The 15,196-nt window shown below is 41.8% G+C and overlaps 1 protein-coding gene across 1 annotated transcript in view; it reads left to right on the forward strand.

Annotated features, from left to right (window-relative positions):
- Window positions 1–15,196, forward strand: part of PAPSS1 (3'-phosphoadenosine 5'-phosphosulfate synthase 1) — a 155,741-nt gene that overhangs the window by 32,398 nt on the left and 108,147 nt on the right. The window contains exons 4-5 of the mRNA XM_040329653.1: window positions 5,572–5,710; window positions 8,613–8,731. Coding sequence (XP_040185587.1) covers window positions 5,572–5,710; window positions 8,613–8,731 — 258 coding nt within the window. The remainder of the gene's footprint in view (window positions 1–5,571; window positions 5,711–8,612; window positions 8,732–15,196) is intronic.

Here is a 15,196-nt window from a genome sequence, read left to right on the forward strand (position 1 = left end):
ATTTTTATAACGGCTTACCTGTAAAATCCTTTTCTTGGAGTACATCACAAGACACAGAGCTCCCGCCCCTCTTGATGGGGTTTTTGGAACACTTATTGCTTTGCTACAAAACTGAGGTACTCCCGGTATGGGAGGGGTTATATAGGGGAGAAAACTTCCTGCCTTAAGGGCGTGCCAGTATCCATCACCTGAAGGTAGACTCTATAACCCACATAGTAATTACTATGCTTCTCTGTGTCCCGTGATGTACTCCAAGAAAAGGATTTTACAGGTAAGTTGTTATAAAAATCCTATTTTTTCCTTCAGAAATGACACTTTGTGCAGAGACAGTTCTAAGTACGGGAAACATACACTATTTCACTGGCATACTTTACACCCCCCCCCCCAGGTACGAAATTTAAATTAATATTTTATTTTTAGTGTTTCACTTTAACCACTTAATACCCGCACGCCGTCATATGACGTCCAAAACGGGGACCTGTTATCCCGGGTGGACGTCATATGATATGATATCTCAATGATGCCTGCACCCAGAGGCATCATTGAGATATCATTTTTTAGCAGCAGCGATTCTGCGCACCGTAAGAATGATCATAGCGGCGGTTCCGTCGCTAGATCGTTCTTACAGGCGGCTGGAGGGGACATCCCCTCCCGCCGCCATCTGGTGCTTCTCCGGGCTCTCCCGTGCCATCGAGGGCCCGGAGAGATGATCGCCGTCCGCCGGATGTTTGCCATAGTGATGACTGGTGACCAGATGGTCACCAGTCATCTCTATGACCGTTGGAGGCCCGGGCGTGATGTGATGACGTCACGCCAGGTCCCCGTAAGTAGACAAACCGCAATTGCGGCTAGTTTGAATGAGATCTGTGAATTTTTTTTTCACGATCTCATTCTTTCCAGCCTGTAGGAGAGATGTGGGGTCTTATTGACCCCGCATCTCTCCTTAAAGAGGACCTGTCACACAGATTTCCTATTACAAGGGATGTTTACATTCCTTGTAATAGGAATAAAAGCGATTGAAAAAAAAAAATGTAAAAAAAAAGTTAAAAAAATAAATAAGTAAAATAAAAAATAAATAATAATAATAAAAAAATTAAAATGCCCCTGTCCCCGGTAGCTTGCGCTCAGAAGCGTACGCACACGCAAGTCCCGCCCACGTATGTAAACGTCGTTCAAACCACACATGTGAGGTGTCGCCGCGTGCGTTAGAGCATGTGCAACAATTCTAGCACTAGTCCTCCTCTGTAACTCTAAACTGGTAACCTGTAAATTGTAAAGTGTCGCCTATGGAGATTTTTAAGTAACGAAGTTTGGCGCCATTCCATGAGTGTACGCAATTTTAAAGCATGACATGTTAGGTATCTATTTACTCGGCGTAACCTCATCTTTCATATTTTACCAAAAAATTGGCCTAACGTTACTGTTTTGTTATTTTTTAATTTATGAAACCATTTTTTTTACAAAAAAAAAGCCGTTTGAAAAATTATTGCGCAAATACGGTGCAAGATAAAAAGTTGCAATGACCGCCATTTTATTGCCTAGGGTGTCTGCTAAAAAAACATATATAATGTTTGGGGGTTCTGAGTAATTTTCTAGCAAAAGAATGATGATTTGTACATGTAGGAAAGAAGTGCTAGAATAGGCCTGGGAAGGAGGTGGGTTTTAAAGCCCGGTATTGAAGTGTTTAAGCATTATTAAATTCACTGCTCGCGAAAAAAAATGCCTTTTTTTAAAACTTTTTTTTTGCATTGATACATGTCCCCATGACCCAAGTCCCCAAACACTTTTTAGGACAATAACTTGCATATTAGCCTTTAAAATTAGCACTTTAGAGTCCCATAGACTTTAATGGGGTTCTAAAGCTCACACGAACATTTGGTGTGTTTGCAGATTCTGGTGCGAACCGAACGGCGGGTGTTCGGCTCATCCCTAGTCAGGACGATCTCTACGTTGCAGATAGAGAAAGGAGCTGTGTATTAGTGGGCGTCCTGACTCTCCTGTAGTCCAAGGGAGGGGGGCGAGCACAACACTCCACACCACGGAGAAAGCCTTGCATTACTGTGTGGAGTTACAGACAGAAGAACAGGAAGTGAGGGTTTCTCAGAAGAAATAAGGACATTTAAAGCAAAATGGAAGGATGAGGCAAGTGAAGGAGGACTGCACTAAGGTAAAGAAAGCTATTTAGGAATTTTTTTTTACCTTTACAACCCCTTTAACTCTTAAGTTATGCATTCACTCTTTTTTGTAGTAGGTTCTGTCTCTGCCCTGGATGTAAAAATATTGCGCTACCCCGAGACAAAAACAAAAAAACCCTAAGAAAAGGGGGGAAGGAGGTGAAGCGGCTGCACAAGAATGTGACAAAATACAAAAGGAGTGTGGGTGAATGTGTAGCGCTACGTATTAGTGTAATGTGAAAAAACACCAAATAGTGTATACTCAATAGGGTATAACCTGTTGGACTGATTGTTTTCGTGTGGATTGAACATTATTATATTATGGTTATACCCTGTTGAGTATACACTATTTGGTGCTTTTTCGCATTACACTAATACGTAGCGCTACACATTCACCCACTCTGTCTCTGCCCTCCCTGACCATGTTTCAGTTTTTCAGACTGAACTACCTGATTATTTTTATTCTGGAGACTTCATTGGAGGAAATAGGGCACCATTTTTTTTGTTTTTGTGAAGGTCACTTGGGTGGCGTTTTGGAATTCTCTTGGTTATGTGCTGTCTCTAAAGCCTCGTACAAACGATTTGGATTTTCCGATAGGAATTGTGTGATGGCAGGCGGTTGTCGGAAAATCCAACCGTTTATATGATCCATCGGACAATTGTTGTCGGATTTTCCGCCAACAAATGTGGGATAGCATGCTTTAAAATTTTCCGACAACAAATGTGTGTTGGATTTTCTGATTGTGTGTACCCAAGTCTGACGGAAAAAAATCCAAAGTACAAACATGCATGCTCAAAAGCAATGCTAACCATAACACAACCTTAGCAAAAGTTGCCCAAAGGTTGGCGCTAAAGAGCTGAAAAAACACGTAGTTTCGTGTTGTTTGGCCAACAATTCTTTAACGTTTGTATGCAATACAAGTTCCTGGCCAACTCCCTTCAGACAAAAGTCCTACCCTTTGTCTGAAGAAGATCCAATCGTGTATATGAGGCTTTAGAGTAATATGAAGACTGCACATAATTAAATTGTCAGAAGCCACAATAAATTACCAGTTTTAGGTAGGGCTGATATTTTAAGTTTACTGTTCCATGCCAAGTCATATATTTTTAGAACCAGAAATAAGCATATTCAATACTTAATGGTCATTTAAGGAGGTCTGAGTGACCACATTAATGAACCATTTTTGGTTTAATTGTCCAAAAAGCCCATAAGGCGCCACCAGGTCTACATATTAATTGGGATAGGTTAGTACACGGGATCTCCCTATAGATGCCTTGTTGGAATGAGCCAAATGGCCATATGCCCCCATATTATAGTTGTTGCAAACATTTTAATATCTGGGTGTATGTATTACCAAGTGTATTCAAGTTTTTTTTTTTAATGAAAATAATAAACCTATTATACTTACCTGCTCTGTGCAAGGGTATTCCACAGAGTGGCCCCTTACCTCCTCTTCTGGGGTCCCCTGCTTGCACACTTCGTTACTCCTGTCCTCATAGGAAGCCATGTGCTACAGTCGTGTGGATACTTTCCTGAGCTGGGCTGTGTATGTCTATAGGCACGCACAGCAGGGCTTGGTCCCACCCCTAGTCCCTTCTCACATTTAATTGACAACAGCAGGAGTCAGTGGCTCCTGCTGCTGCCTAGATGTCCCGTGAATATAGGAAGAGAGCATTGCTGCTGCAGATGGGCAAAATACTGTATGAAAAGAGGAGCCAGGTGAATATTTTAGGGGAGGGGGGCTGAGGGGAGCTGATCCTGGAAAGTCCCCCCCCCCCTCCCCAATGCAGAGAATGAGATAAGAAATGAGAACCACTTTAAGGACCACACCAATCAGCCATAACTTTATAACCACCCACTTAATATTGATTAGGGCGCCCTGACCCATCAAGGCATAGACACCACGAGACCTCCGAAGGTATGCTGTGGTATCTGGCACCAAGCCGTCAGTAGCTGATTCTTTTAAGTCCTGTAATTTGTAAGGTGGGGCCTGCATGGATCAGCCTTGTTTTTTGTTTTTGCCAGTACATCCCACAGATGCTCGATTGGGATCTAGAGAATATGAAGGTCAAGACAACACCTTGAACTCGTTGTGTACCTCGAACCATTCTTGAACCATTTTTGCAGTGTGGCAGGGCTTATTATCCTGCTGAAAAAGGCCACTGCCATCGGGGAATACCATTTTCATGAAGGGGTATACTTGGTCAGCAACAATGTTTAGGTATGTGATAGCTGTAAAGTCGCATCCACATGAATTGCAGGACCCAAGGTTTCCCAGCAGAACATTGCCCAAAGCATTGTGCTGGCTTTCCTTTTTCACATAGTGTATCCTGATGCCATCTCTTCTCCAGGTAAGCAATGCGCACACATCTGACCATCCACATGACGTAAACGAAAACGCTTCACTTGCTCTTTGGTTCAGTTCTAAGGCTGATTTGCCCATTGTAGGAGCTTTTAGCTGTGGGCATGAGTCAATATGGGCACCCTGACTGGCCTCCGGGTATGCAGCTCAAAACACAACAAACAGCGATGCCTATTTTGTATGCTTTCAACTTCAGGGACAAACTGTTTACTTGCTAACTAATAAATCCCACTGACTTTCAGTTGCCATTGTAACAAGTCAGACAACGTTATTCACTTAACCTGTCAGTGGTCATAAAGTTAAGGCTGATTGTCATGTATCCCATTAAATCCCGTGAATACTGCTTTCAAAACCTTTTAAATACCAATATTTGGTGCGACCTTACCTGTCAGTAGCAGTTTGAACAAACTTGTTAAAGATGGTGTGGATTCCACAGTTGCTTTAATTATTGAATACAGATATTGATTGAAGACCTTATAGAAACCTATTAAGAGAGGTCTTTAAAATCCTTCTCCCTGAGTAACTTTCTGTGCCCCACAATGTCAGCATTTTGCAGGATGGGGAAGGGCGGATAATAGCTCTTCTACGTACAATATGTTTAATTTCTATTTGCAAAGACATGGATGAACGAGTTTGGGGTGGAAGAACTTGACTGGCCTGCACAGAGTCCTGACCTCAACCCGATAGATTGCGATAAAGATTGTGATAAATTGAAGCAGAGATTGCGAGCTGGCTGCCTTGTCCACAAATGCGCTTCTGGAAGAATGGGCAAACATTCCCGTAGATACACTCCTAAACTTTGTGGACAGCCTTCCCAGAAGAGTTGAAGCTGTTATACCTGCAAAGGTTTGGGCTAACTCAATATTGAACCCTACGGACTAAGACTGGGAAAGTTCATGTGCGTGTAAAGGCAGGCGTACCAATACTTTTGATAATATAGTGTATATAAAGCGCTGTGTAAATTGACAGCGTTCTATACGTTTCTGTATTAAATACATGAGGATTTTTTTTAACATTTATCCTTCTATTTATAGGATCGTAACAATGCACGGCAAATTCACGAGGCAGCTAGTCTTCCGTTTTACGAAGTGTTTGTAGATGCTCCTTTGTATGTTTGTGAGCAGCGAGATGTCAAAGGTCTTTATAAAATGGCAAGAGCTGGAGAAATCAAAGGTAAGCCTTTTTTATTTGGATTCTTATTTTCACCGGATTTCCTGCAAGCCACATGATGTCATTCCTTTTTTATGCCCTTTTCCAGGGTGGCAAAAGTATTTACGTCGGCAGGCTGGGCACAGGCACGTACCTGTACGTTGCCTTTAAGAGCCCAGCCGTGGGTCGCGCGCGCGACCCGGTCCTTAGCTCTGTGTCTGCGGGACCGATCGCCGCCGGTGTCCCGTGATCGGTCACAGGAGCTGAAGAATGGGGAGAGGTGAGTGTAAACACACCTTCCCCGCTCTTCCTTGTGGCTTGTCACTGATCGTCTGTTCCCTGATATAGGGAACGACGATCAGTGACGTCACGCCTACAGCAACACCCCCCTACAGTAAGAATCACTCCCTTAGGGCACACTTAACCTAGTGGTTAACCCCTTCACTGCTATTGTCATTTTCAAAGTAATCCGTGCATTTTTATAGCACTTTTCGCTGTGAAAATAACAATGGTCCCAAAAATGTGTCAAAAGTGTCCAATGTGTCCGCCATAATGTCGCAGTCGCGAAAAAAATCGCCGCTATTAGTAGTAAAAAAAAAAATTATTAATAAAAATGCCATAAAACTATCCCCTATTTTGTAAATGCTATAAATTTTCCGCAAACCAATCGATAAACGCTTATTGCGTTTTTTTTTTTTACCAAAAATAGGTAGAATAATACGTATCGGCCTGAACTGAGGAAAAAAAATGTTTTTTTTTATATCTTTGTTGGGGATATTTATTATAGCAAAAAGTAAAAAATATTAAATTTTTTTTCAAAATTGTCGCTCTATTTTTGTTTATAACGCAAAAAATAAAAACTGCAGAGGTGATCAAATACCACCAAAAGAAAGCTCTTTTTTTGGGGGAAAAAGGACACCAATTTTGTTTGGGAGCCACGTCGCACGACCGTGCAATTGTCAGTTAAAGCGACGCAGTGCCGAATCGCAAAAAGGGGCAAAGGTCCTTAACCTGCATAATGGTCCGGTTAGGAACCTGCATAATGGTCCGGGTCTTAAGTGACCAGGCCATTTTCTGCAAAACTTTAACTGACAATTTTGTCGACGTGCGTCAACGTAAACAAAATTGATGCACTTTTTTTCCAACAAATAGAGCTTTCTTTTGGTGGCATTTGATCACCACTGCGGTTTTTATTTTTTACTCTATAAACAAAAAAATAGCACACTTTTGCAAAAAAAAAAAGGATTTTTTACTTTCTGCTATAAAACATACCCAATAAAAATATGTAAATTTCTTCATCAGTTTAGGCCAATGTGTATTCTGCTACATATTTTTGGTTAAAAAAATCTCAATTCACGTATATTGATTAGTTATTGCGTCTACAAACTATGGGATATTTTTATGGCATTGTTATTTATCACTAGTAATGGCAGCGATGATCGATTTTTAGAGGGACTGCGACATTGCGGTGGACATGTAGCTGGTTTTCCTTTAACAGTTATTGTAAATCCGTAAGAGGAAGTTTCTGAATAAAGATGACTTCCAGGTGTAGATATTTTATACATATTTTCATTGGTCCATTTTAAACCATGTATATACATGCCTGGCCATGCCTCTGGAAGCTGGAAATCACTGAAGTAGGCACTGCTACACACAGACACCTCCACTTGCTTCCAGGTGCTGATTGGCCGCCATGCTGCGCTCTGAACTAAAGAGGTTGGCCGATCAAAACAGGTGCCATTTAGAGAAAGGCCTTGCACTTTTTGACTGAATGCAAAAAAATGTATTAATTGCTGAGGTGGAGACCGCCCTGCCCTCCATCTCATTCAATCAGAGAACGCTTGCACTTATTCAAAGGATTCTCTGAATGGGCGCCAGCCTCCTGTGTCCAGAATGAATCAGCCACTCAACACAGGGTCTAGACGCAACTGGAGATTACTGGAATAGTGGTGTCTACGTCAGTGATTTCCAGCTTTCAGTGGGGATTGGCCAGATATGGTATATACATAGTTGCATTAGTCCAAGATGGATCAAAATTTCCATACCCAGAATTCATCTTTAGGCATTTTTTCTTTTAGCATGTAGAAGCAACTGTCTTATGCCGCATACACACAATCGTTTTTTGGCATGTAAAAAACAACGTTTTTAAAAAATGTCATTTAAAACAATCGTGTGTGGGCTTCACATCATTTTTCGGGTTCTAAAAAACGACAAAAAAAAAATTTGTGTCATGACATTTCATGACATTTCTCCCATAAAAAAAAATGAGATTGTGTTCCTTTTAAAGCATGTTATACAGCTTGTGCTGTGTCATTTGGCCCCCGGTATCAGCTAAAATACCTGGCTGGATCCTGCCTGGTGCTGCCCTCCCCTCTGTAAACTGACCACAGTTTATTATGGCTCCTGAGCCCTGACAACGTGGTCAGTTTACATGCCTCCGTCATCCACAGCTCTCCTCTGTCCCCCCCCCCCCTTCTCCCTGCCTGCCAGCTCACCAATCCTCCCCTTCTGATGATAGAATTTCAGTGCAAAGTCTCTCCAATCCTCTGTTAGTTAGCTATTGCTATGTTCCCTAGTGTGTGTGTGTGTGTGTGTGTGTGTGTGTGTGTGTGATTAAAAAAAAAAAAAAAGCCACTGTGTACCTTTTTTCCAAAGCGCAGATTGGCGCTCACGTGACCGCTCGGCTTTCTCGGCCCCTCCAACTGTAGCTGTCAGCCTGGGAGAGGAGAGAGCCAGGCGGTCACATGAGCACCGATCAGCGCTAATGGAATAAGGTACACAATGCCTTTTTTTTAAATCGCACACTGGGGAACATAGCATTATCGAACAGAGTGGATTAGAAACACTTTATGAGTGGCTTTACAACCACTTTAATATTTATCCTTGGAATTCACTATGATTGTACATATTTCATTCTGTCTTTTAGGTTTCACTGGAATTGATTCTGGTTATGAGAAGCCTGAGTCCCCAGAGCTGGTACTGAAAACTGATTCTTGTGATGTAAATGACTGTATTCAGCAAGTCGTTGAACTTTTACAAGAAATGGTAATTAACTAAACTTTTACCTTTTACGTTTTATTATTATTATTATTATTATTATTATTATACAGGATTTATATAGCGCCAACAGTTTGCGCAGTGCTTTACATCAGGGAAGACAGTACAGTCACAATACAATTCAATACAGGAGGGATCAGAGGGCCCTGCTCGTTAGAGCTTACAATCTTATCTGTCAGTCAAGCATTTTCCTTCATTTTTAATGAGCATAGGAGTTTATAAGACAGTTTATATTTGTTTCTAAGATGTACCATTCTAGCACTTCTCTCAAACCCTTACTTGAAGTCGATGTAAACCCAAATTTTTATTTATTTTTTTGATGTCACAATGTACAGTATAAGATTTCCTATCATCTTGCCACACAGAGTTAATCCAGCTCTGAGCAATCCTCTTTTATTGTTCAGTGAAATAAAACGGACTTACGGGGAAAAACCCTACTCCGTTCCGCCCCCTTGCTGTGAGTGACAGGTTGTTTACAAATCTCATGCACTAGCCTGGAGACAGGCATTATTTTTTAATTCCCACCCCCACTCCTTTTCTGAAGTCATGTGGTTACTTTTATGGATTTTGACTGGATGTTAGTGATCATAGCAGAATTTGGTGTAATGAATACACAGGAAAAAATGCATGTTGACAAGGGGAGTGTAGAGGAGGGCGGGGAGTCTACTGACATCACGACTCCACCCACCGAGCTCCAGACAACAGATCCACCCACAGAATCTGCAGTTTTTTAGTTCTCATAACAGACAGAGGGGAGACATTTGACAGCTAAGGATACATTGAGGGGGCATGTATATCCTTATAGATCAGCACTATGGCAGTAGTGCTGAGGATGAGAGGGTTTACATCCACTTTAAAATTGTAGTAAACTTTAAAAAAAAAAAACTCTCCCTGCAAGGTAAAGGCATAATGTTCTAGTGTGCATTGCATATTGGCACATTATGAAAGACTTGTAAGGAAGCCCTCCAGCTTTGCGCTGTCACCGCTGCAGATGCTTCACCTGGTCTTCCTGCTGGATTTGTGGGCCGCGGACGCTTGGATGGCTGAGCTGTGATGATGGTAATCACAATCACGCTGCAGAGCTCTGAAGGAACGGCACAGGTATGCCGTTCTTTAAGAGCGCATTCACCTGTGACATCACCGGTTGCCAATGGAAGAAGATGGAAGATGGCTCTAGAGCTTGTGCCTTGAAATACAAGTAGCAGTGTGTTCAGCTGTGAAATAAACTGATCCCCAATATTCGTCATTACTTCTTCAGGTATAGGTGTCTGTAAAATGCCAAGGAGCATTGCCATAGAATGAAAACAATTGCAAATATTCTCCTCTCAAACCTTTTAACTGGAGGTGTCCCCAGTTATAGAATTTTCTTCGATGTGTAAAGGCCATGTTTCCAGTGACTGGAATTTTTTTTGGGGTCCAGCATGGTTGAAATTAATTCTTACTGTCCCAGAACAGTCCAGCTATTCAATACACTGACTGCAGCAGCTTTTGCTTCATCGAGTAAGCTGTTCACTGATCTTGTCCGAGTCCTACACACTTCCCTTGTGAGTCCAGAAAGAAACAGTCAGTCATTTGATTGATCAGCCATTCAGGAAGTGCCTTGTATCCTTCTCCATAAATACAAGGCATCCTCCACTTGGCCAAGGGGCCGCTTGTGACATCATCTGCCCATTTCTCTGTCTTGCAAGCCAATTGGAAAATGCCTTGTAATCGTTTTATAGAAATACAAGGTGCTTTCTAAATAGCTGATCTTCCACGTGACTGACTCGGACCCAAATGAGAACAGAACATTTTTATTTCTTTTTTTGTAATTTTTTCTTTAAGGGAAAAAATTGTGCCCAAAATCCCCAAAAAATAAGCTGCAAACACAAAATGGAGATATGCCTCCTAATACAAAGAATAAACAATATAATGTGTGGCACTGCAAATCAAATGTGTATAAGTGATAAATATATTCAAACATCTACCCTAAATACTTAAATAGTACTTAAAGTGGATATAAACCTGATTAATGAAATTTGAGCTGGGCACATATATCTTCAGTGTTTTCTTATCTCTCTGTAAAGTCCTTAGTCCCATGGCTTTCTCCTGCTTCGTTCTTCTGTTATCAGCTTGATAACTTCTAATAAGTTCTCTGACAACTGTGATAAAACCAGGCTGAATTTTGTGTCAGGGTGGGTGCTATAAATAGATTAGCAGAGAGCTGGTCTATTCACAGTACAGCTCTGCATGTCTCTGCCTATGCGGAGCGTGGGTGTGAGCCTTTCCTCCAATCAGCTGTCTCACAGTGTATGGCAAAAATCCACACCCACAGGTAAATCGGGAAGAGAAAATTCAAACAGGACATGCACTTTCTAAACAGTATATAAAGCTGACAGACACCAGATATACCAGCAAAGGGGAAGGGAATGGAGTAATAAAGCATAGAGTGTGGGGAAAGTAGGAAGAAAGACGAGTCTTAAGTCTGTCACCTTTCAACACTATTTCTCTCTAGTTGATGCAATGGAAGTGGATGTCCTGGCCATGCAGCAATTGTTTGCTGCATGTGCCCGTTATAAGTAGTTAAGGAGGTGGGGGGTGGCGTATGCTGTTAGCTAATCTCTGATCTGGGTGTGTATTGTGCACCTGTATATTGAGGTTGACAGGTGAGCCGAGCAATCCGCCAAATGGCGGTGTGCTCAGACACCTGCACCTTGTAGCCATCAGAAAGGCGTCCACCCCTCGGCGGTCCCCCGACTGATGCGGCATCCGGCGCCACCGCAGATGAATGACTATTACAAAATATTTGATATCTGAACATAGATTTGTAATCCCTAGTGCCCAGTACATTTATTGGGAACCTCCCAGGACATATACGGTATCTCACAAAAGTGAGTACACCCCTCACATTTTTGTAAATATTTTATTATATCTTTTTTCATGTACAACACTGAAGAAATTACACTTTGCTACAATGTAAAATAGTGCGTATACAGCTTGTATAACAGTGTAAATTTGCTGTCCCCTCAAAATAACTCAACACACAGCCATTGTCTAAACCGCTGGCAACAAAAGTGAGCATTGCCTCTAAGTGAAAATGTCCAAACTGGGCCCAAAGTGTCAATATTTTGTGTGGCCACCTTTATTTTCCAGCATTGCCTTAACCCTCCTCCACTTCTCCATGATGACATCACAGAGATGGTGGGTGTTAGAGACCTTGAGCTCCCCCACCTTCCGTTTGAGGATGCCCCACAGATGCTCAATGGGGTTTAGGTCTGGAGATATGCTTGGCCAGTCCATCACCTTTACCCTCAGCTTCTTTAGCAAGGCAGTGGTTATCTTGGAGGTGTGTTTTGGGTCGTTATCATGTTGGAATACTGCCCTACGGCCCAGTCTCCGAAGGGAGGGGATCATGCTTTGCTTCAGCATGTCACAGTACATGTTGGCATTCATGGTTCCCGCAATGAACTGTAGCTCCCCAGTGCCGGCAGCACTCATGCAACCCCAGATCATGATCCTCCCATCACCATGCTTGACTGTAGGCAAGACACACTTGTCTTTGTACTCCTCACACACACTTGACACCATCTGAACCAAATAAGTTTATCCTGGTCTCATCAGACCACAGGACGAGGTTCCAGTAATCTATGTCCTTAGTCTGCTTGTCTTCAGCAAACTGTTTGCAGGCTTTCTTGTGCATCATCTTTAGAAGAGGCTTCCTTCTGGGATGACAGCCATGCAGACCAACCGGCATATGATCTTGGCACTGACAGGCTGACCCCCCTCCCCTTTAACCTCTGCAGCATTGCTGGCAGCATTCATATGTCTATTTTCCAAAGACAACCTCTGGAAATGATGCTGAGCATGTGCACTCAACTACTTTGGTCGACCATGGCGAGGCCTGTTCTGAGTGAACCTGTCCTGTAAAACCGCTGTATGGTCTTGGCCACAGTGCTGCAGCTCAGTTTCAGAGTCTTGGCAATCTTCTAATGGCCTATACCATCTTTATGTAGAGCAACAGTTATTTTTTTCAGATCCTCTGTTATTTGCCATGAGGTGCCATGTTGAACTTCCAGTGACCAGTATGAGAGAGTGAGAGCGATAACGCCTGCTCCCTATTCACACCTGACACCTTGTAACACTAACGAGCCGCATGACACCCAGGAGTCACGTGACACATTTTCACTTAGGGGTGTACTCCCTTTTGTTGCCAGCAGTTTAGACAGTAATGGCTGTGTGTTGAGTTATTTTGAGGGCACAGCAAATGTACACCGTTATACAAGCTGTATACTCACTACTTTGTAGCAAAGTGTCATTTCTTCAGTGCTGTCACACGAAAAGATATAATAAAATATTTACAGAAATGTGAGGGGTGTACTCACTTATGTGAGATACTGTCGATTTTTTGCATTCGATGGAAGTTCTACACCTATCATGTAACCAGCAATAAAAACAGAGGGTTGGAATGACACTATCCCCAATTTTTTCATCCTCCAGTTTTGAGGGATACCGCCATGATTGTGTTACGACTCTATACTTTGCAAAAGGCTGCATGTGAACAGCTTTTCTGCATTTGTATGCTTGGGATTACTTTTAGACACAACAGAGATCATTTTGGATTTAGAATCTTGTGAGACCAACTCGGATTCTGTTTTCAGTTTGTTTCAGCTCCTTCACTTAAACTTCAAGTAAAACTATGCTAAGAAAATACAGTGACTGCCATTTGCTCTCCTTTTAATGCATTGGTTGCCTGACTTATTTTAATTCAAAGGCTTCAACACTTTTTAAAAAAATGCAAATGTCTGTAGCAATTCTAGAGATACCGTAATATGATCTTTTCCTAAAATACTGCTTTATGGCAACTATAAAGTAATTATAGCAAATAATATATAAAATACAAATTATAGCAAATACTGTATATACTCGAGTATAAGCCGACCTGAAAATAAGCCTAGGGTGTCCACGTGCATGCCTCACTGTGTCAATGACTAGACTTGTGTTTAACATGGGAGTATATAGAAGGGGGTGTCCAGCTTTGAAAAATTGGTGCTCCCAAGTGTGCAAAGTTTGCACACTTGTACAGTAAGAGGGGCTATATGTGTGCCAAGTTTGGGGTCCAGAGGACATACGGCCAGCCTGTACCGGGTCCCCAAAGTTACTAGAGAAATTACCGTTACCCATAGGACCCCGGACAACAAGCTTTGCACACTTGTAGAAGAAGAGTTGGGCTATATGTGTGCCAAGTTTGGGGTCCAGGGGGACCTACGGCCAGCCGGTACTGGGTCCCCAAAGTCCGGAGATTAGGCGCAAAAAGGTGACTCGAGTATAAGCCGAGGGGGGCATTTTCAGCACAAAAAAATGTGCTGAAAAACTAGGCTCATGCCGCGTACACACCATCACTTTATGTGATGGAAAAAAAAACGACGTTTTGAAAAACGTCAATTAAAATGACCGTGTGTGGGGGAAAACGTTGTTTTATGTCTTGTGAAAAACGACAAAAAAAAATTTGAAGCATGCTTCAATTTTTTGTGTCGTTTTTCAAAACGTCGTTTTTTGTGTCAATTAAAATGATAGTGTGTGGGCAAAACGACGTTTAAAACGACGTTTTTAAACCCGCGCATGCTCAGAAGCAAGTTATGAAGCTAGCTTCAATGGAAAAGAGTGTTGAACGTAACCGCGCTTTGCTAGAGCATTGTGAAAAAACAATGGTGTGTAGGTAGCGTCGTTTTTGAAAATGATGTTTCAAAAACGTTGTTTTATTTCATGATTTAAAACGTCGTTTTTTTTCATCACATAAAGTCATGGTGTGCATTATACTTGAGTATATACGGTACATAAAAAAAAAAAGATTACACTTATTACAAACATTACAAGGATTTGTGACATTTGTGCGAATGCTTGGACATTCACGGAGCAACTTTTTCTTTTTTTTCGAACTAGACCCCTTTGCGTCACTGACCAATAATCAGAATGCAGTTTTATTAGTAGCTTACTTGTGTTGATCAATGGACTCAGAAAGTTGTCAGACTGTCAGGAAGTTGGCATTTTCCAAAGAAATGTCAGTCTCTGTACAGGATTTATTTGTACTGTGGATAGCTTCATTCATATAGTTATAAAAGCCGTGACTAATGGGATATTCAGTAGCAAAGATCTGAACCAGCTACAGTTGTCTGTAATATTTTATGGCATTTTGTAACTAGTGATTAGGTCGCTGTGGTTGGTTACAAATGTATCTTCGTTACTACAATTTGCTGACCTGAGTAGCTTCACTAGATATCACAGTCAGTGATTCAATAGCGGGGGTTCACCCTATAAAAAAAATAAAACATTTTTTTTCCCCTCTAGCATAAAATTTGGCATAGTAGCGCGAGCTACAGTATGCCTGTATTTATTTTTTTAGCCCGGTACTCACTGTGCAATCGTATATTGAAGATTCCGACTCCCCGCGGGAATGGGCGTTCCTATCCAGAGGGA

Source organism: Rana temporaria, chromosome 1 (assembly GCF_905171775.1).
Source record: "Rana temporaria chromosome 1, aRanTem1.1, whole genome shotgun sequence".
In the NCBI taxonomy this organism is placed as follows: Eukaryota; Metazoa; Chordata; class Amphibia; order Anura; family Ranidae; genus Rana; species Rana temporaria.